This window comes from Pongo abelii, chromosome 6 (genome assembly GCF_028885655.2).
Source record: "Pongo abelii isolate AG06213 chromosome 6, NHGRI_mPonAbe1-v2.0_pri, whole genome shotgun sequence".
NCBI classification, from domain to species: Eukaryota; Metazoa; Chordata; class Mammalia; order Primates; family Hominidae; genus Pongo; species Pongo abelii.
The window spans coordinates 46,569,895-46,592,122 of record NC_071991.2 but is presented as its reverse complement, the minus strand read 5'-3'; the positions used below and the strand labels follow the sequence as shown (position 1 = coordinate 46,592,122).

The 22,228-nt window shown below is 42.2% G+C and overlaps 1 long non-coding RNA gene, 1 pseudogene and 3 gene segments (V, D, J or C); 1 reads left to right on the top strand and 4 right to left on the bottom strand.

Moving 5' to 3' along the window:
- Positions 1-2,658: 2,658 nt before the first annotated feature.
- Positions 2,659-3,377, bottom strand: LOC100938017 (T cell receptor gamma variable 5-like). The segment is given in 2 exon segments: positions 2,659-3,218; positions 3,335-3,377. Coding segments are annotated over 2 exon segments (603 nt in total).
- Positions 3,378-6,851: 3,474 nt separating this feature from the next.
- LOC100938750 (T cell receptor gamma variable 5-like) lies at positions 6,852-7,705 on the bottom strand. The segment is given in 2 exon segments: positions 6,852-7,546; positions 7,663-7,705. Coding segments are annotated over 2 exon segments (603 nt in total).
- A 3,080-nt stretch (positions 7,706-10,785) lies between these two features.
- Positions 10,786-12,139, bottom strand: LOC100938131 (T cell receptor gamma variable 4-like). The segment is given in 2 exon segments: positions 10,786-11,904; positions 12,020-12,139. Coding segments are annotated over 2 exon segments (570 nt in total).
- A 77-nt stretch (positions 12,140-12,216) lies between these two features.
- LOC134761758 (uncharacterized) lies at positions 12,217-21,919 on the top strand. Its single transcript, XR_010140843.1, has 2 exons — positions 12,217-12,690; positions 21,695-21,919. It is a non-coding gene; the product is annotated as an uncharacterized LOC134761758 (long non-coding RNA).
- LOC112134303 (probable non-functional T cell receptor gamma variable) lies at positions 15,675-16,391 on the bottom strand (annotated as a pseudogene).
- Positions 21,920-22,228: the final 309 nt, after the last annotated feature.

Here is a 22,228-nt window from a genome sequence, read left to right as displayed (position 1 = left end):
ATTGTGAAAATTCAGTAAGGCATACGCAGATTATCACCACCTCTGTAAGAAGTATATAGAGACACATGTTTGAAATATGCATAATGAGATGTAGAACAGTGTCCCTCTTGGTTGTTGTGTTGGGCTAGCTCAGAGAATTTGGTTTCTGCTGTCATCACAGTTGGGAATGAGAAAAGGAGAGGGCTTCAGTTGGTCTCCCCCTGCCTCTGGTCCACACATGTAGGACATGAGGCTGCTGTAGGAACAGCTCTGAAAGCTGAGTTCTTAGGGTCCTTGTGAAGGAGGGAAGCTTGCCTGCCTTGGAGCGTGAAAACGTCTTGCTGGACTAAAGTCTCACCATTTAAAAATGGGAAGGGAGAGGATTGAGATCACACTAGAATGCACAGAAAATTCTTAAAACAAAAAAATAATGAGAGGAACTTCATCAGAATGTGAAAAGAACTATAAAGCTACAGTGCTGAAGAGAGGGCAATACTGGCAGTAGAATGACAAGATTCATGGAACACAGTGGAAAATGCAGAAAGAGAGCCACATGTATGTAATATTTTATCATGTGATAAAGTGATATGTTAATATCCACAAGGAAATAGTCAATTATTTAATAAGTTCTCTTTTGGGTATTGACTTACCATATGGAAACAAATCTTGCTGCATTTCTACCTTACCAGTTACAAATAGTGATTTAGTTGTAATAAAATGAAAATCAATAGACTTAAATGATGATGAATTGCATGCAAATTCTAGGTGAGATTGGCCTTTCTAAGCCTGACATCAAACTAGACACCCTAGAAAAATTGATAGATTTTATTGTTTTTTTTATTTTCAAAGTTCAATTCACTAAAAGTTGCCAAATGTAAATAATAACACATGAGGAGAAATAGCATCAACACATTGGATAAAGGGTCAGTATCTCTAAAATAGTATATATTAATTCGTACGAACCAATAAGAAAAAATTAATCCTCCAAAAGGAGAATAGGCAAAGAGTATGACAAGGCAATTCTCAAAAGAAGAACTATAAATGACCTATAACGTTGTCAAATATTGCTAGTACTCCCACAGATGAGGGAATGCAAACTGAATTAACAAATCTCATTTTCGGAACCACAGAGCTTGGATTGCAATCATTATCAAATTAAAATATATGACTTAGGGAATGTTAATTAACCCCCCAATTTCTTATGTTACATTCAACGGTACTTTAAACCCTTAATGAAGTTTCTGTGTAGATTAAATAAAATATGCACGTAATGTGCTTAGTACATTAACTACCAGAATGTCAGTATCCATATGTACCATCAATATTATTATTATTATTAATTTTTTTGAGACAGAGTCTCGCTGTGTTGCCCAAACTGGACTGTAGTAGTGTGATCTCACCTCACTGAAACCTTCACCTTCCAGGCTCTGGAGATTCTCCTACCTCAGCATCCAAACTAGCTGGGATTACATGTGTGCACCACTAATTTTTTGTATTTTTGGTAGGGACAGTGTTTCACCATGTTGGCTAAGCTGGTCGCAATCTCCCAGCCTAAGTGATCCTAACAACTGGACTACCCAAATGCTGGGATTACAGGCATGAGCCACCGGGCCTGGCCAGTATTATTATTACTAACACAGTAATTATTGTATAAAAATTTCTGATAGATCAGTGATGCCATCATTAAATAATCAATGCATAAAAACATTCAAACACATAATATGGAATTCTTTATGCATACATATGAAGTATGTGCACCTTTAGAAGTAAGACACACAATCTAGATATGGGAAAATATAAGATTGATTAAAATGTATAAAAACCGAATATCAGAACGAAAATATAAATATGGCATTGAAATAGAAACAATACATACACTGCTGTGACAAACAGAGTGAAAAAGCTCAAGTGAACTGACAAAAATATTGTTACCTATAGGGTCAGGGAGAAAAGAGGAATGAGAAATCTACAATGGAAGCTAAAATCTTCAAATGCATCATCTTTTATAATTTTGACTTCAGTTCCATGTAAATGTTGTATATATACAAAAGAGATATGAAACAAAACAAAGTAATATAACAAATTTCCAAAATGTAAAAATGAAAACTGAACAATTAAACTAGCTGTATCAATGTTGGCATGAACAAATAGAGAAAAATTATATCAAATGATTTTGTGGAAAATGTATTCTCATTATGTACCCAAGAAGGAAAGAAAGTCAGAGAAAAGCAAGGAAGGAAGGAAGGAAAAAAAGGAAGGAGAATGGATGGAAGGAAACAAGGGAGGGAGGGATGAAAGGATGGACAGAGGGAGGGAGGGAGGGAGTTAGGGAGGGAGAGAAAAATAAAAACAAGCAAAGAAGTAAGAAAAAAGAGAGAGAATAAAAGGGAGGACAGAGGGAGAGAATGTTCAACTGCATACCTAGGCGTGGTGTTTTAGTGGTCATTATAGTATTGCTTATATTGTTATAGACATAAGGAATAAGCACCACTCTCAGCTGTGATCTCTGGACCATGACTGGATACATGGTTCAGTATAAATACCCTTCCCATTTGCCATCCAAAATATCTCACTTCACAGCTGGACCCTAGTTGTACCTGTCTGTCACAGGAAGTAGAGAGAGTGGACCTCCCCCATGTCCTAGGAGAGCTGAGAGAACCTTGCTCTCAACCAGGCTGCTTAGCTGAGGCCTGGAGATGGCAGCTTGGTCTTCAGGAAAGTTCTGGGGGAGGGGTGGGGAACAGGGTGCAGCTGCTGCCAAGACAGTGTGATATTAGGAGAGAGATCAGGAGTTAAGCTGTCTTTCTCTTGTTCAGAATATAGTAAATTTGGTGGCAGGAAATGAAAGCGGGCAGCTCTATCCTGTGTACCAGAGGCAGCCACAAGGCAGATTTTCAGTGTGGTGTAGGGCAGGTCTGAATCACTGTGCCTGTACCAGGTGACACAGTAATAAACCCCAGAATCATTTTCAATTAGATTTCGCAGTATCAATATCCAGCTCCACCTCCTGGGTGTATGAGTATAATACTTTCCCGGACTGAGACCTGATTCCAACACATCCCTTGAGTTGGAGACGTCATAGTACAGAAGACGCTGTGGGGCCTTCCCCTCCTGGTGTAGGTACCAGTGGATGTACAAGGCATTTGTTACAGTAAGATCACAAGTGATTTCAGCAGATGACCCAGTCGGCCTGGTGACTGACTTCATTCCCCCTTCCAAGTTGGAAGATTTCTGACTGGCTGCAATGGGAACAACACAAAATATAATGAGGTATTCCTTTGTATGGCACCTGTTTCAAAAGAAGAAAACAAAACAAAACCCAACCTGTGAGCCTCTCTGTAGGCAGCACACTCACCAGGAGACAGGAAAGCTAGAAGCACCGCTAGGGCCCACCACATGCCTTCCTCTCGGGGGCCTCGGAAGGAAAGGGACCAGATGAAGAGGAGCAGAAGATCCTCTGAAAACTCAGGCCCCACTCAACAAGGAAGTGATCCCTACTACAGAAGACAGTAGGAGGAGCTGGTCTTCCTGAGACACAGGCAGAGAGAAGTGACTGAGGATGTGTCTTAGGGGACTCCCAAGCCTTCCTCCCAGAAGGGGTGGTGCCTGGGAGGACCTGCAGAGGAGCTCCTGTGTCTCCTCAGGCCCGTTCTTCATCACCCTCTTGTGGCAGCTGAGAGTAGGCCCAGGGCAGAAGGGAGGCCGGGGCATTGAGAGCTCAGGCCTCCAGCTGAGGGACTGCAGATGTTGGGGAAGCTGACCTTGGAATTAACAGGCTCACACCTTGGAGGGGGCAGTCCCATAGCAGGCTCCCACCCTGCCATTCAGAGTTGCAGCAGCTAATGCTGATGCCAGAAACTTGTCCTGAAAGGAAGCCTCTGATTAGGGCCCTGAACCAACTTCCTTTTCGCATCTGCAGACACATGGAGGCAACCACTCAAGGCCACTCTGAGGAGGGTTGAACGTGCTTTATTAAAAGGACTGAGGATCGTGTGTGTTGATGTGTCCTGGACTCTGCTTTAAGGTAAATATGTGTCTGTGTGTGTGTGGTGGGTGGGGGGGTGCTGCCTGTAATCCTGTGGGTGTGACCTCCTTATTAGAGGATTTTTGTTCATTAAAGTAGGAGTGTGAGTTTGTTTGTTTGCTTGTTTGTTTTTAAAGTAGTATTGGGTGCCATGTCATGCAATATTTGCAACATACGTAAACTAAAAACTTGTTATTTATCTGAACTTCCTATTCCCTGGGTATTGTATATTTTATTTGTCATCCCTACCCTCAGAAAGCAGACTAATATGTGCAGTGCACCTGGATTCACAGATGGAAATATAGGGGACAAGACATGTACAGTAATATTATTGTGAAAATTCAGTAAGGCATACGCAGATTATCACCACCTCTGTAAGAAGTATATAGAGACACATGTTTGAAATATGCATAATGAGATGTAGAACAGTGTCCCTCTTGGTTGTTGTGTTGGGCTAGCTCAGAGAATTTAGTTTCTGCTGTCATCACAGCTGGGAATGAGAAAGGGTGGGGGCTCCGGTTGGTCTCCCTCTGCCTCTGGAGCACACATGTAGGACATGAGGCTGCTGTAGGAGCAGCTCTGAAAGCTGAGTTTTCGGGTCCTTGTGAAGGAGGGAAGCTTGCCTGCCTTGGAACGTGAAAAAGTCTTGCTGGACTGAAGTCTCATGGTTAAAAATGGGAAGGGAGAGGATTGAGATCACACTAGAATGCACAGAAAATTCTTAAAACAAAAAAATAATGAGAGGAACTTCATCAGAATGTGAAAAGAACTATAAAGCTACAGTGCTGAAGAGAGGGCAATACTGGCAGTAGAATGACAAGATTCATGGAACACAGTGGAAAATGCAGAAAGAGAGCCACATGTATGTAATATTTTATCATGTGATAAAGTGATATGTTAATATCCACAAGGAAATAGTCAGTTATTTAATAAGTTCTCTTTTGGGTATTGACTTACCATATGGAAACAAATATTGCTGCATTTCCACCTTACCAGTTACAAATAGTGATTTAGTTGTAATAAAATGAAAATCAATAGACTTAAATGATGATGAATTGCATGCAAATTCTAGGTGAGATTGGCCTTTCTAAGCCTGACCTCAAACTAGACACCCTAGAAAAATTGATAGATTTTATTGTTTTTTTTATTTTCAAAGTTCAATTCACTAAAAGTTGCCAAATGTAAATAATAACACATGAGGAGAAATATCGTCAACACATTGGATAAAGGGTCAGTATCTCTAAAATAGTATATATTAATTCGTACGAACCAATAAGAAAAAATTAATCCTCCAAAAGGAGAATAGGCAAAGAGTATGACAAGGCAATTCTCAAAAGAAGAACTATAAATGACCTATAACGTTGTCAAATATTGCTAGTACTCCCACAGATGAGGGAATGCAAACTGAATTAACAAATCTCATTTTCGGAACCACAGAGCTTAGATTGCAATCATTATCAAATTAAAATATATGACTTAGGGAATGTTAATTAACCCCCCAATTTCTTATGTTACATTCAACGGTACTTTAAACCCTTAATGAAGTTTCTGTGTAGATTAAATAAAATATGCACGTAATGTGCTTAGTACATTACCAGAATGTCAGTATCCATATGTACCATCAATATTATTATTATTATTAATTTTTTTGAGACAGAGCCTCGCTGTGTTGCCCAAACTGGACTGTAGTAGTGTGATCTTACCTCACTGAAACCTTCACCTTCCAGGCTCTGGAGATTCCCTACCTCAGCATCCAAACTAGCTGGGATTACATGTGTGCACCACTAATTTTTTGTATTTTTGGTAGGGACAGTGTTTCACCATGTTGGCTAAGCTGGTCGCAATCTCCCAGCCTAAGTGATCCTAACAACTGGACTACCCAAATGCTGGGATTACAGGCATGAGCCACCGGGCCTGGCCAGTATTATTATTACTAACACAGTAATTATTGTATAAAAATTTCTGATAGATCAGTGATGCCATCATTAAATAATCAATGCATAAAAACATTCAAACACATAATATGGAATTCTTTATGCATACATATGAAGTATGTGCACCTTTAGAAGTAAGACACACAATCCAGATATGGGAAAATGTAAGATTGATTAAAATGTATAAAAACCGAATATCAGAACGAAAATATAAATATGGCATTGAAATAGAAACAATACATACACTGCTGTGACAAACAGAGTGAAAAAGCTCAAGTGAACTGACAAAAATATTGTTACCTATAGGGTCAGGGAGAAAAGAGGAATGAGAAATCTACAATGGAAGCTAAAATCTTCAAATGCATCATCTTTTATAATTTTGATTTCAGTTCCATGTAAATGTTGTATATATACAAAAGAGATATGAAACAAAACAAAGTAATATAACAAATTTCCAAAATGTAAAAATGAAAACTGAACAATTAAACTAGCTGTATCAATGTTGGCATGAACAAATAGAGAAAAATTATATCAAATGATTTTGTGGAAAATGTATCCTGATTATGTACCCAAAAAGGAAAGAAAGACAGAGAAAAGCAAGGAAGGAAGGAAGGAAAAAAAGGAAGGAGAATGGATGGAAGGAAACAAGGGAGGGAGGGAGGAAAGGATGGACAGAGGGAGGGAGGGAGGGAGTTAGGGAGGGAGAGAAAAATAAAAACAAGCAAAGAAGTAAGAAAAAAGAGAGAGAGAATAAAAGGGAGGGCAGAGGGAGAGAATGTTCAACTGCATACCTAGGCGTGGTGTTTTAGTGGTCATTATAGTATTGCTTATATAGTTATAGACATAAGGAATAAGCACCACTCTCAGCTGTGATCTCTGGACCATGACTAGATACATGGTTCAGTATAAATACCCTTCCCATTTGCCATCCAAAATATCTGACTTCACAGCTGGACCCTAGTTGTACCTGTCTGTCACGGGAAGTAGAGAGAGTGGACTTCCCCCATGTCCTAGGATGGCTGAGAGAACCTTGCTCTCAGCCAGGCTGCTTAGCTGAGGCCTGGAGATGGCAGCTTGGTCTTCAGGAAAGTTCTGGGGGAGGGGTGGGGAACAGGGTGCAGCTGCTTCCAGGACAGTGTGATATTAGGAGGGAGATCAGGAGTTAAGCTGTCTTTCTCTTGTTTAGAATACAGTAAATTTGGTGGCAGGAAATGAAAGCAGGCAGCTCTATCCTGTGTACCAGAAGCAGCCACAAGGCAGATTTTCAGTGTGGTGTAGGGCAGGTCTGAATCACTGTGCCTGTACCAGGTGGCACAGTAATAGACCCCAGAATCATTTTCAATTAGATTTCGCAGTATCAATATCCAGCTCCACCACCTGGGTGTATGAGTATAATACTTTCCTGGACTGAGACCTGATTCCAACACATCCCTTGAGTTGGAGACGTCATAGTACAGAAGACGCTGTGGGGCCTTCCCCTCCTGGTGTAGGTACCAGTGGATGTAGAAGGCATTTGTTACAGTAAGATCACAAGTGATTTCAGCAGATGACCTAGTCGGCCTGGTGACTGACTTCGTTCCCCCTTCCAAGTTGGAAGATTTCTGACTGGCTGCAATGAGAACAACACAAAATATAATGAGGTATTCCTTTGTATGGCACCCCTTTCAAAAGAAGAAAACAAAACAAAACCCAACCTGTGAGCCTCTCTGTAGGCAGCACACTCACCAGGAGACAGGAAAGCTAGAAGCACCGCTAGGGCCCACCGCATGCCTTCCTCTCGGGGGCCTCGGAAGGAAAGGGACCAGATGAAGAGGAGCAGAAGATCCTCTGAAAACTCAGGCCCCACTCAATAAGGAAGTGATCCCTAGCACAGAAGAAAGTAGGAGGAGCTGGTCTTCCTGAGACACAGGCAGAGAGAAGTGACTGAGGATGTGTCTTAGGGGACTCCCAAGCCTTCCTCCCTCAAGGGGTGGTGCCTGGGAGGACCTGCAGAGGAGCTCCTGTGTCTCCTCAGGCCCGTTCTTCATCACCCTCTTGTGGCAGCTGAGAGCAGGCCCAGAGCAGAAGGGAGGCAGGGGCATTGAGAGCTCAGGCCTCCAGCAGAGGGACTGCAGATGTTGGGGAAGCTGACCTTGGAATTAACAGGCTCACACCTTGGAGGGGGCAGTCCCATAGCAGGCTCCCACCCTGCCCTTCAGAGTTGCAGCAGCTAATGCTGATGCCAGAAACTTGTCCTGAAAGGAAGCCTCTGATTAGGGCCCTGAACCAACTTCCTTTTCGCATCTGCAGACATATGGAGGCAACCACTCAAGGCCACTCTGAGGAGGGTTGAACGTGCTTTATTAAAAGGACTGAGGATCATGTGTGTTGATGTGTCCTGGACTCTGCTTTAAGGTAAATATGTGTCTGTGTGTGTGTGGTGGGCGGGGGGGTGGTGCCTGTAATCCTGTGGGTGTGACCTCCTTATTAGAGGACTTTTGTTCATTAAAGTAGGAGTGTGAGTTTGTTTGTTTGCTTGTTAGTTTTTAAAGTAGTATTGGGTGCCATGTCATGCAATATTTGCAACATACGTAAACTAAAAACTTGTTATTTATCTGAACTTCCTATTCCCCGGGTATTGTATATTTTATTTGTCATCCCTACCCTCAGAAAGCAGACTAATATGTGCAGTGCACCTGGATTCACAGATGGAAATATAGGGGACAAGACATGTACAGTAATATTATTGTGAAAATTCAGTAAGGCATACGCAGATTATCACCACCTCTGTAAGAAGTATATAGAGACACATGTTTGAAATATGCATAATGAGATGTAGAACAGTGTCCCTCTTGGTTGTTGTGTTGGGCTAGCTCAGAGAATTTAGTTTCTGCTGTCATCACAGCTGGGAATGAGAAAGGGTGGGGGCTCCGGTTGGTCTCCCTCTGCCTCTGGAGCACACATGCAGGACATGAGGCTGTTGTAGGAGCAGCTCTGAAAGCTGAGTTTTCGGGTCCTTGTGAAGGAGGGAAGCTTGCCTGCCTTGGAACGTGAAAAAGTCTTGCTGGACTGAAGTCTCACGGTTTAAAAATGGGAAGGGAGAGGATTGAGATCACACTAGAATGCACAGAAAATTCTTAAAACAAAAAAATAATGAAAGAAACTTCATCAGAATGTGAAAAGAACTATAAAGCTACAGTGCTGACGAGAGGGCAATACTGGCTGTAGAATGACAAGATTCATGGAACACAGTGGAAAATGCAGAAAGAGAGCCACATGTATGTAATATTTTATCATGTGATAAAGTGATATGTTAATATCCACAAGGAAATAGTCAATTATTTTATAAGTTCTCTTTTGGGTATTGACTTACCATATGGAAACAAATATTATTGCATTTCTACCCTACCTTACTTACAAATAGTGATTTAGTTGTAATACAAGCAAAATCATTAGACTTAAACAATGATGAATTGCATAGAAATTCTAGGTGAGATTGGCCTTTCTAAGCTTGACATCAAACTAGACACCCTGAAAAATTGATAGACTTTAATGCTGTTTTTTCAAAGTTCAATTCACCAAAAGGTGCCAAATGTAAATAATAACAAATGAGGGGAAGTATCCTCAACACATTTGATAAAGGGTCAGTATCTTTAAAATAGTGTATATTAATTCTTAGGAAGCAGTAAGAAAAAATTAATCCTCCAAAAGAAGAATAGGCAAAGAGTATGACAAGGCGATTCACAAAAGAAGAACTATAAATGACCTATAAAGTTGTGAAATAATGCTGGTACTCCCAAAGATGGGGGAATCCAAACTGAATTAACTAATCTCATTTTCGGAACCACAGAGCTTGGATTGCAATCATTATCAAATTAAAGTAGATGACTTGGGGAATGTTAATTAACACCCCAATTTCTTATGTTACATTCAACAGTACTTTAAACCTTAATGAAATTTTTGTGTAGATTAAATAAAATATGCATGTAATGTGCTTAGTACATTAACTACAAGAATGTCAGTACCCATATGTACCATCAATATTATTATTATCATTATTAATTTTTTTGAGACAGAGTCTCACTCTGTTGCCCAAACTGGACTGCAGTAGTGTGATATTACTCACTGAAAACTCCACCTTCCAGGCTCTACAGATTCTCCTGCCTCAGCATCCAAAGTAGCTGGGATTACATGTGTGCGCCACTACAGCTGGCTAATTTTTTATATTTTTAGTAGAGACAGGGTTTCACCATGTTGGCTCAGCTGGTCGCAATCTCCCAGCCTAAGTGATCCTAACGACTGGACTACCCAAATGCTGGGATTATAGGCATGAGCCACCGGGCCTGGCCAGTATTATTATGACTAATACAGTAATTATTGTATAAAAATTCCTGATAGATCAGTGATGCCATCGTTAAATAATCAATGCATAAAAACATTCAAATAAATGATATGGACGTCTTTATGCATACTTATGAAGTATGTGCACCTTTAGAAGTAAGACACACAATCCCGACACGGGAAAATATAAGATTGATTAAAATATATAGAAACCGAATATCAGAACGAAAATATAAATATGGCGTTTAAATAGAAACAATACATTCTCCGCTATGACAAACAGAGTGAAAAGCTCAAGTGAACTGACAAAAATATTGTTACCTATAGCGTCGGAGAAAAGAGGAACGAGAAATCTACAATGGAAGCTAAAATCTTCAAATGCATCATCTTTTATAATTTTGATTTCAGTTCCATGTAAATGTTTTATATATATAAAAAGATATAAAACAAAACAAAGTAATACACCAAATTTCCAAAATGTAAAAATGAAAACTGAACAATTAAACTAGCTATATCAATGTTGACATGAACACATAGGGAAAAATTATTTCAAATGATTTTGTGGAAAAAGTATTCTGATTATGTACCCAAAAAGGAAAGAAAGAGAAAAACAAAGAAGGAAGGAAGGAAAACAAAGGAAGGAGAATGGATGGAAGGAAAGAAGAGAGGAAGGGAAGGAAGGAGGGAGGGAGAGAGGGAGGGAAGGAGGGAGGGAGGGATGGAGGGAGGGAGGAAGGGAGAGAGAGAAAAATAATAAAAGAAAGCAAAGAATTAAGAAAAAAGAGAGAGAGAATAAAAGGGAGGGCAGAGGGAGAGAATGTTCAACTGCATACCTAGGCGTGGTGTTTCAGTGGTCATTATAGTATTGCTTATATTGTTATAAGGAATAAGCACCAGTCTCAGCTGTGATTTCTGGATCATGATGGGATACACAATTTAGTATAAATATCCTTCCCATTTGTTGTCCAAAATATCTTGCTTCACAGCTGGACCCTAGGGGTACCCGTTTGTCCTAGGAAGCAGAGTGAGTGGGCCTCTCCCATGTCCTAGGAGAGCTAAGAGAACCTTGCTCTCAGCCAGGCTGCTTCACTGAGGCTTAGCTGAGATGGCAGCTTGGTCTTCAGGAAAGTCCTGGGGGAGGGTGGGGAACAGGGTGCAGCTGCTGCCAGGAGAGTGTAATATTGCAGGGGAGATCAGGAGTTAAGCAATGTTTCTCTTGTTCAGCACACGGTAAATTTGGTGGCAGGAAATGAGAGGGGGCGGCTCTATCTTGTGTACCAGAAGCAGCCACAAGGCAGATTTTCAGTGTGGTGTAGGGCGGATCTGAATCACAGTGCCCATCCCAGGTGGCACAGTAATAGACCCCAGAATCATTTTCAATTAGATTTCGCAGTATCAATCTCAGGTTCTTCCTTGTGCTTCCGTAAGTATCATACTTCCCTGGACTGATTCCTGATTCCAGCACAACTCTGGAGTTGTAGGAGTCGTAGTACAGAAGACGCTGTAGGGCCTTCCCCTCCTGGTGCAGGTACCAGTGGATGTAGACGGTACTTTCTCCAGGAAGATCACAAGTGATTTCAGCAGATGACCCAGTCGGCCTGGTGACTGACTTCGTTCTCCCTTCCAAGTTGGAAGATTTCTGACTGGCTGCAATGGGAACAACACAAAATATAATGAGGAATTCCTTAGTATGGCACTCTTTGCAAAAGAAGAAAATAAACAAAACAAAACCCATGAGCCTCTCTGTAGGCAGCACACTCACCAGGAGACAGGAAAGCTAGAAGCACCGCTAGGGCCCACCACATGCCTTCCTCTCGGGGGCCTTGGAAGGAAAGGGACCCGATGAAGAGGAGCAGAAGATCCTCTGAAAACGCAGGCCCCACTCAACAAGGAAGTGATCCCTAGCACAGAAGACAGTAGGAGGAGCTGGTCTTCCTGAGACACAGGCAGAGAGAAGTGACTGAGGATGTGTCTTAGGGGACTCCCAAGCCTTCCTCCCAGAAGGGATGGTGCCTGGGAGGACCTGCAGAGGAGCGCCTGCGTCTCTGCTCAGGCCCGTTCTTCAGCGCCCTCTTGTGGCAGCTGAGAGCAGGCCCAGAGCAGAAAGGAGGCAGGGGCATTGAGAGCTCAGGCCTCCAGCTGAGGGACTGCAGATGTTGGGGAAGCTGACCCTGGAATTAACAGGCTCACACCTTGGAGGGGGCAGTCCCATAGCAGGCTCCCACCCTGCCCTTCAGAGTTGCAGCAGCTAATGCTGATGCCACAACCTTGTCCTGACAGTAAGCCTCTGATTAGGGCCCTGAACCAACTTCCTTTTCGCATCTGCAGACACATGGAGGCAATCACTCAAGGCCACTCTGAGAAGGGTTGAACGTGCTTTATTAAAAGGACTGAGGATCATGTGTGTTGGTGTGTCCTGGACTCTGCTCTAAGGTAAATATGTGGGTGTGTGTGGGAGGGGCGGGGTACCTGTAATCCTGTGGGTGTGACCTCCTTATTAGAGGATTTTTGTTCATTAAAGTAGGAGTGTGAATTTGTTTGTTTGCTTGTTTGTTTTTAAAGTAGTATTGGGTGCCATGTCATGCAATATTTGGAACATACTTAAACTAAAAACTTGTTATTTATCTGAACTTCCAATTCCCCCGGTATTGTACATTTTATTTGTCATCCCTACCCTCAGAAAGCAGACTAATATGTGCAGTGCACCTGGATTCACAGATGGAAATATAGGGGACAAAACAAGTACAGTAATATTATTGTGAAAATTCAGTAAGGCATACGCAGATTATCACCACCTCTGTAAGAAGTATATAGAGACACATGTTTGAAATATGCATAATGAGATGTAGAACAGTGTCCCTCTTGGTTGTTGTGTTGGGCTACCTCAGAGAATTCAGTTTCTGCTGTCATCTCAGCTGAGAATGGGAAAGGGAGGGGGCTCCGGTTGGTCTCCCTCTGCCTCTGGAGCACACGCGCAGGACATGAGGCTGCTGTAGGAGCAGCTCTGAAAGCTGAGTTCTGGGATCCTTATGAAGGAGGGAAGCTTGCCTGCCTTGGAGCATGAAAAAGTCTTGCTGGACTGAAGTCTCACCGTTTAAAAATGGGAAGGGAGAGAGGATTGAGATCACACTAGAATGCACAGAAAATTCTTAAAACAAAAAAATAATGAGAGGAACTTCATCAGAATGTGAAAAGAACTATAAAGCTACAGTGCTGAAGAGAGGGCAATACTGGCAGTAGAATGACAAGATTCATGGAACACAGTGGAAAATGCAGAAAGAGAGCCACATGTATGTAATATTTTATCATGTGATAAAGTGATATGTTAATATCCACAAGGAAATAGTCAATTATTTTATAAGTTCTCTTTTGGGTATTGACTTACCATATGGAAACAAATATTATTGCATTTCTACCTTACCAGATACAAATAGTGATTTAGTTGTAATAAAAACAAAACCATTATACCTAAACAATGATGAATTGCATAGAAATTCTAGGTGAGATTGGCCTTTCTAAGCTTGACATCAAACTAGACACCCTAGAAAAATTGATAGATTTTAATGCTTTTTTTTCAAAGTTCAATTCACCAAAAGGTGCCAAATGTAAATAATAACAAATGAGGGGAAATATCTTCAACACATTTGATAAAGGGTCAGTATCTTTAAAATAGTGTATATTAACTTTTGCAAACTAATAAGAAAAAATTAATCCTCCAAAAGAAGAATAGGCACAGAGTATGACAAGGCGATTCACAAAAGAAGAACTGTAAATGACCTATAAATTTGTGAAATAATGCTGGTACTCCCAAAGATGAGGGAATGCAAACTGAATTAACAAATCTCATTTTCGGAACCACAGAGCTTGGATTGCAATCATTATCAAGTTGAAGCATATGACTTAGGGAATGTTAATTAACCCCCCAATTTCTAATGTTACATTCAACAGTACTTTAAACCTTAATGAAGTTTCTGTGTAGATTAAATAAAATATGCATGCAATGTGCTTAGTACATTAACTACAAGAATGTCAGTATCCATATTTACCACCAATATTATTATTATTATTAGTCTTTTTGAGACAGAGTCTCACTGTGTTGCCCAAACTGGACGGCAGTAGTGTGATATTAGCTCACTGAAAACTCCACCTTCCAGGCTCTACAGATTCTCCTGCTTCAGCATCCAAGTAGCTGGGATTACATGTGTGCGCCACTACAGCCGGCTAATTTTTTGTATTTTTAGTAGAGACAGGGTTTCACCATGTTGGCTAAGCTGGTCACAATCTCCCGGCCTAAGTGATCCTAATGACTGGACTACCCAAATGCTGGGATTACAGGCATGAGCCACCGGGCCTGGCCAGTATTATTATGACTAATACAGTAATTATTGTATAAAAATTCCTGATAGATCAGTGATGCCATCATTAAATAATCAATGCATAAAAACGTTCAAATAAATGATATGGACTTCTTTATGCATACTTATGAAGTATGTGCACCTTTAGAAGTAAGACACACAATCCAGACATGGGAAAATATAAGATTGATTAAAATGCATGAAAACCAAATATACGAACAAAAATCTAAATATGGCATTGAAATAGAATTGATACATACTGCACTATGACAAACAGAGTGAAAAAGTTCAAGAAAACTGGTAAAAATATTGTTACCTATAGTGTCAGGGAGAAAAGAGGAATGAGGAATCTACAATGGAAGCTAAAATCTTCAAATGCATCATCTTTTATAATTTTGACTTCAGTTCCATGTAAATGTTTTATATATACAAAACAGATATGAAACAAAGCAAAATAATACGCACATTTTCAAAATATAAAAATGAAAACTGAACAATTAAAGTAGCTATATCAATGTTGGCATGAACACATAGAGAAAAATTATTTCAAATGATTTTGTGGAAAAAGTATTCTGATTATGTACCCAAAAAGGAGAGAAAGAGAGAGAAAAGCAAGGAAGGAAGGAAGGAAGGAAGGAAAGTGAATAGAATGGACAGAAGGAAGTGGGGGGTGGGAGGGTGGGGGGGATGGAAGGAAAGGAGGGAGGGAGGGAGAGAGAGAAAAATGATAAAAGCAAGCATGGAAGTAAGAAAGGAGAGTGAGAATAAAAGGGAGGGCAGAGAGAGAGAATGTTGAACTGCATATATTGGCCTAGTGTTTTAGTGGTCATTATAGTATTGCTTATATTGTTATAGACATAAGGAATAAGCACCACTCTCAGCTGCGATCTCTGGACCATTATTGGATGTATGATTCTGTATAAATACCCTTCCCATTTTTGTCCAAAATGTCTTGCTTCACAGCTGGACCCTAGCTGTACCTGTCTGTCCTAGGAAGCAGAGTGAGTGGGCCTTCGCCATGTTCTAGGAGAGCTGAGAGAACCTTGCTCTCAGCCAGGCTGCTTAGCTGAGGCCTGGAGGTGGCAGCTTGGTCTTCAGGAAAGTCCTGGGGGAGGGTGGGGAACAGGGTGCAGCTGCTGCCAGGGGAGTGTGATATTGCAGGGGAGATCAGGAGTTAAGCTGTGTTTCTCTTTGTACAGAAAACAGTAAATTCAGGGCAGGAAATGAGAGTTGGCTGGTCTATCTTATGTACCAGAAGCAACTACAGGCAGATTTTCAGTGTGGTGTAGGACAGGTCTGAATCACCGTGCCCATCCCAGGTGGCACAGTAATAGACCCCAGAATCATTTTCAATTAGATTTTGCAGTCTCAAATTCCAGCTGCTCCTTGTGCTTCCAGTGTCATACTTTCCTGGAGTGATTCCTGATTCCAACACAACCCTGAAGTAGTAGGGTTCATAGTACAGAAGACGCTGTGGGGCCTTCCCCTCCTGGTATAGATACCAGTGGATGTATAAGGTACTTGCTCCGGGAAGATCACAGGTGATTTCAGCAGATGACCCAGTCGGGCCGGTGACTGACTTCGTTCTCCCTTCCAAGTTGGAAGATATCTGACTGGCTGCAATGGGAACAACACAAAATATAATGAGGCATTTCTTAGTATGGCGTTCCTTGCAAAAGAAGAAAAGAACAAAACAAAACAAAACCTGTGAGCCTCTCTGTAGGCAGCGCACTCACCAGGAGACAGGAAAGCTAGAAGCACCGCTAGGGCCCACCGCATGCCTTCCTCTCTGGGACCTTGGAAGGAAAGGGCCCAGATGAAGAGGAGCAGAAGACCCTCTCAAAACTCAGGTCCCACTCAACAAGGAAGTGATCCCTAGCACAGAAGACAGTAGGAGGAGCTGGTCTTCCTGAGTCACAAGCAGGGAGAAGTGACTGAGGATGTGTCTTAGGGGACTCCCAAGCCTTCCTCCCAGAAGGGCTGGTTCCTGGGAGGACCTGCAGAGGAGCTCCTGCCTCTCTGCTCAGGCCCGTTCTCCATCGCCCTCTTGTGGCAGCTGAGAGCAGGCCCTCTGCATGAGAGAGCCAGGGGCATGGAGAGCTCAGACCCACAGCAGAGGGAGTGCAGATGAGGGGGAAGCTGACCCTGGTGCCAGCTGGTCATGGCCCTTGGGAGAGTGCAGTCCCACAGCAGGCTCACACCCTGCACTTCAGAGTTGCAGCAGCCAACGCAGCTGCTAGGACCTGGTCCTGCCAGGAAGCTTCTGATTAGGGCCCTGAACTACCTTCCTTTTCACATTTGCAAGTCCACATTTGCAAGTCCACCCAGGGCCATTCTGAGAAGGCTTGAGCCTGCTTTATTAACAGGACTGAGGGTCAGGCATGTTGGTTTGCCTTGGACTCTACTCAAAGAAAAACAACAGCAGTGGCTCTCACTAACCATCGGTAGGACATTTTAAGCACCAAAAGAATAACACCTACAGAAATTCTTGAAAAACATAGTATAGCAAAATAAAGTCTCCTCTGGAGGTTGCTAAGACACCATCTCATTCTGAAAACAGAAAAGAAAATAATCAAACATTTACCTTGCCATTTCTGTACAAACATTTCAGAATACCACAGAGCTTAAGAATGAAAGTTTTTGTTTTTTTTTTTCTTTAGATAGATAGAGTCTCGCTCTGTGGCCCAGGCTGGAGTGCAGTGGCACAATCTCGGCTCACTGCAATCTCCACCTCCTGGGTTCAAGCAATTCTCCTGCCTCAGCCTCCCAAGTAGCTGGGATTACAGGCACGCACCACCACATCTAGCTAATTTTTATATTTTTCATAGATACAGGGTTTCACCATGTGGGCCAGACTGGTCTTGAACTCCTGACCTCAAGTGATCCACCCACCTCGGCCTCCCAAAGTGCTGGGATTACAGGTGTGAGCCACTGTGCCTGACCGAATGAAAGTTCTTTTGTGGAAGTATTACAACCGATAAATTTAGGATAAATGTTAAAATGAGAATATTAGCATTATGCAACCGTAATGATATATTGAATTTAGACAACTACCATGAATTGCTTTATAGCGTTCATGTGCACTGGCTCCATTTCTCTCTCTACTATTCTATTTCTCTATCTCCTGCGTTGCTTTCTATCACTATGTCCTTCCATCTCCATCTTTATGTTCATATTTCTTTTTTCTCTGTCCCGTTGTTGTTCACCCCTTTACATTTTTCCTCCTGTAGCTCCCTCTTACAGCTCTCAGTCTCCTCTATTTTGCTTTAGTGCTCCTGTTTTTACTCTCTCTCTTCATATCTCTATATTTCTGTCATTGTATCTGCCTATCTCTATTCATCTCTTTTTCTATTTCTCTACTTGTATCTCTCCTATCTATTTACTTTCTACCTCTTTCTCTCCTTCTCTCTTTCCATTTCTTTCTGTGGTCACAATAGCTCCTTTAAAGTGTTTGTTATTCCAACACCTGTGTCATGTCAGGATTAGCATCTGTTGTTTGGCTTTTCCGTTTGGAGATGCTAAGATTTTCCTTATCCTCCACATGCGGAGCAATTTCTGATTAAATCCTGCACACTTTGAATATCATGTTATAGAGCTCTGGGCATTGCTTAAATATTACACAGAATGTGGAAGGATTTTTTTTTGTTAGCAGGCAACTGACGCAGTTAGGGATTACAACTTCCTACTGGTGTTTGGTGGGCAGTTCCAGTCGGTTCCGTTTTCCAGCCTTTGCAGTACTTGTCAGACCTGTCCTGTGTGTGCGCCACCCAGTGGCCATTCTAGGACCTGGGCAGTGCCTACTCCTGCTTCAGTTTGCAAGGCCTTTGGATTTGGAGCTGTTTAGGGTCATGTTTATGCATGCACAGCTAGTGGGTGAGCCCAGGAGTCCAGACATCATTGCATGATGTTTCTTTCTTAATCTTCTTTCTCTCTGCAAGCTCTGCGATACTTTCTAGTTCACAGGAAATGCCCCTCCAGTCCTCTGGCCAGACAGGTGTGGCTTTAATACACTGCATTTCCCACCATTGTGTCTCCCTCCAGGGCCAAGTAGTGAGAGGACAGAGAACAAAAACCACCAGGATTCTCTCTCAGGGCCACAGCTTCCCTGGTCAGAGAGAAGGATCCCTGTCCTAAGAGTTTTAGGCTCCTGGCTCACCATAGCTGCTGCCACTGCCACTCAGATTGCCTGGGGGCTGCGAGAGAATGGAAAAGGACGAAAAACAGAAAACCAGGGCTCTCTGACCACAGAGAGTCCCCCTTTCTCTCTGTCCTCACCTGGTGTACAGTTCTGCATTTCAGATTATCTTTGTACATATACTCTGATTACCTGAGTACAGGCCAGGGGATAATTGAGGAAAAATAAATAAGAAACTTACTGTGAATTCATAGTGCTTCACTTTCCGATTTCCTCCTCCAATTGACTTGCTATCATTTATTTTTCAAAGTCCTCAGATTCAGGGTTCATAGTTGCATTTGTGAGCCAAACAAGGCAGCGTGGGCTCACTGCAAATTTTCCAGAAGTGGAACTCATTCTTGATAATTCAAAGCTCCTTCAATTAAGAGGCGCCGTTTATTCCCCCCGCCTTGTTTTTTTTTTTAAATACAAAAGAACTCATAGGGCTCCAGTTCTGAACTGAGGCTTCAAGTGGCCTGATGTGCTTCTGCTAGCTCTTTGCTTTCTGTCATTGTCATTAGAATAAATCCAGGCTAGCCTTCTGGAGGATGAAACCCTGTGTGTAGTGGAGCTGATTTATTCGGACCCAGGCACTTTGACCAGGCAGTCCTCCTCCCAGCTAACCCAGCAGCTGCCTGACATGTGGCCAAGCCCAGCCAAGATCAGATGAGCTTGGTTTAGATCAGCAGAACAGTCTAGCAAACCTACGCATTTGTAAGAATTTGTAGATGATTATTGTGCTAAGCCACTGAGTTTGGGATATTTGCTACATGGCGTTATTGTGGCAATAGTATGGATAGACAGACAGACAGAATATATAAAGAGAAAAGGAAAGCTAGAAATACATATAATTTTTTTTTTTTTTTTTGAGACGGAATCTCGCTCTGTCGCCCAGGCTGGACTGTAGTGGTGCAATCTTGGCTCACTGCAAGCTCTGCCTCCCTGGTTCACGCCATTCTCCTGCCTCAGCCTCCTGAGTAGCTGGGACTACAGGTGCCCGCCACCACACCTGGCTAATTTTTTGTATAGAAATATATATAATATTTTATATATAACATATTATACATGTATAAATACATTGATATATTATTTTTTACAATATATAAATATGCATATTTCTTTCTTTTTTCTCTTTATATATATTTTTCTATCTCAATATTTACCACTATTTCTGTATATTTATCTCTATCTTCCTAACACTGCCGCACTCTGTGTGTCCACGTGTATGCTTCTGTCTCCACAGGTCTATCGTTCTCTCTCTCTCCCTATCTCTCCCCCTAACTCCAGTTCTCTCTTCTTGTATCTTTCCCTATTTCTCTGTCTCTCTCCATCACTGTCCCTCTCCCTGTCGTTATATTTATATCACAGTCTCTCTCTCTTCTCTGTTGTTTTCTCTCTCTCCATCTTCCCTCCCTCTCTCTCTCTCTCTCTGTCCCTCTGTCTCTCACCCTCTCTCTGTGTTTTGTATTTCTTTCTCTGTTTTCTCTCTCTCTCCCTGCCATGATAGAGAACTATACCTCTCCATGTGTCTCTGTCTCTCGCTCTTTTTGCCTGTATGGCCACTGTCCTAGTCATTTTCTTTCCTTCTCACTTCCACTCTGCTCTCTGTCCCTCTTCAATTTTCTACTTTCTGTTGCCGTCACTGTCTCTATATCACGCCCTCTCCGTCTTCATATTAACACTCTGTCCCCTCTTCTGTCTCTCCTTTCATCCCTATCAAGTCCTCCTTGCCAGTCTTCTGGCGTCCTGAGGGTGTGATCTGCTCGCTATGGTGGGAGAGAGGTGCAAACTCACAGATGTAAATGTTCTTCTGCTTCTCCTCATAATTGTACCATTACATATCAAGAGGTCAGAATTATGATGATGATAGAAGAGTTGTTTAAAAAATAGCACTGCCTTGGGGAGAAAGTTCTAGTACACAGACAATTGCTTATATTTCTATTTCAGTCTGCTGTGAGATGTTCCATAGCGACACTATGGGAAACAATCTGCTTAGCATGAATTATTAGAATTTCCTCGCCTCTAAACGGTTGTCTGGGCTCTCTGTATCACTTTGTGACCGCAGTGACGCAGGTCAATAGTGTTTTCAATGAGCTTAAGGGGGCACACACCTCAGTATCAAGAGCACACAGCACAAGGCCTGGAACATAGTAGGCATTGAATGTGTATCGATGAGGCTGGGCACGGTGGCTCATGCCTGTAATCCCAGCACTGTGGGAGGCCGAGGCAGGCAGATCAGTTAAGCCCAGGAGTTCCAGACCAGCCTGAGCAACATGGTGAAACCCAGTCTCTACAAAAAATACAAAAATTTAGCTGCATGTGATGGCACACGCCTGTAGTCCCAACTACTCGGGAGGCTGAAGTGGGAGGATCACTTGAGTCTGGGAGGTCAAGGCTGCAGTGAGCTGTGATCACGCCACTGCACTCCAGCCTGGGCAATATAGTGAGACCCTGTATCAAATATATTTGGATGGGATAAATGAACAGGTGTGTAGTTTAGAAGGCTATTATAAGGGTGTCAACAAGGCTGAATTATATAATGTATGTTCTTTCCATAGAAAATTAAAAGGAAAAATGAAAAATTCTGCAAAGAACAGGGTTTTTATATGCTCAGTCTGGGCTGGGGCATAGATGGGAATGAGTAACTCATGCACATCGTCACTGATCATCCTGGGCTAAAATAGGAGTGGATAATGGAGAAGATACAAAGCCAGAGTGGATGGATGAAGGGTCCCCAGTTTATGTTCCTGTGTCCTGTGCTGCTCACTGGGCCCTGCATGTTCCCATAAAACAGCAGCATCTCCTGCCGGTGCTGTGGCCAGGCGGTGTCAGGCACTGTTTCCAGGAAAGTTAAGTGTGTCCCAGAAACCTCAGCCAAAGCCTCACTTCCTTCCTGCTCTTCCCACAGGCCCTGTGGCCGCCTGGTGCCCTGGGAATGGTCCGGTCATGGGCCTCAGCCCAAGATGAGCAGCCAACAATGCAATCCCACGAAGAGTGTGCGCAAGGGAGAGGTTACTTCTCAAGATGGAGCTGCCAAATAGGGACACTTTGGAGAGTTTGACCTGAGAACTTTTAGCTCCAAGAATGTATTGCTTTGGAAAAGACAGAATAAAAGTCCAAGCACTGCCACTTAGAGGTTGTATGTCCTTGGGAAAGTCACTGTACGTGGCAATTATAACCTTTACCCTGGATACACCATTCATCTCCTGGGGCCGGGGATTGTGCCAACTTGTTCATTTCTAAACTAAATGATATCTAAGCTAGTCTTTACCACAATTTAATTCTTATAATAATACTCCAAAGGAGAGATAATCAACCACATTTCACAGATGAGAGAGTTGGAATCTTAAAAAGGTTAAACTCTTCAAGGTCATTTGACGAGTAAATAATGGAGCCTGGATTTCAACTGAAGTCTAACAAATTCCAAAATCTTGGCTACCGG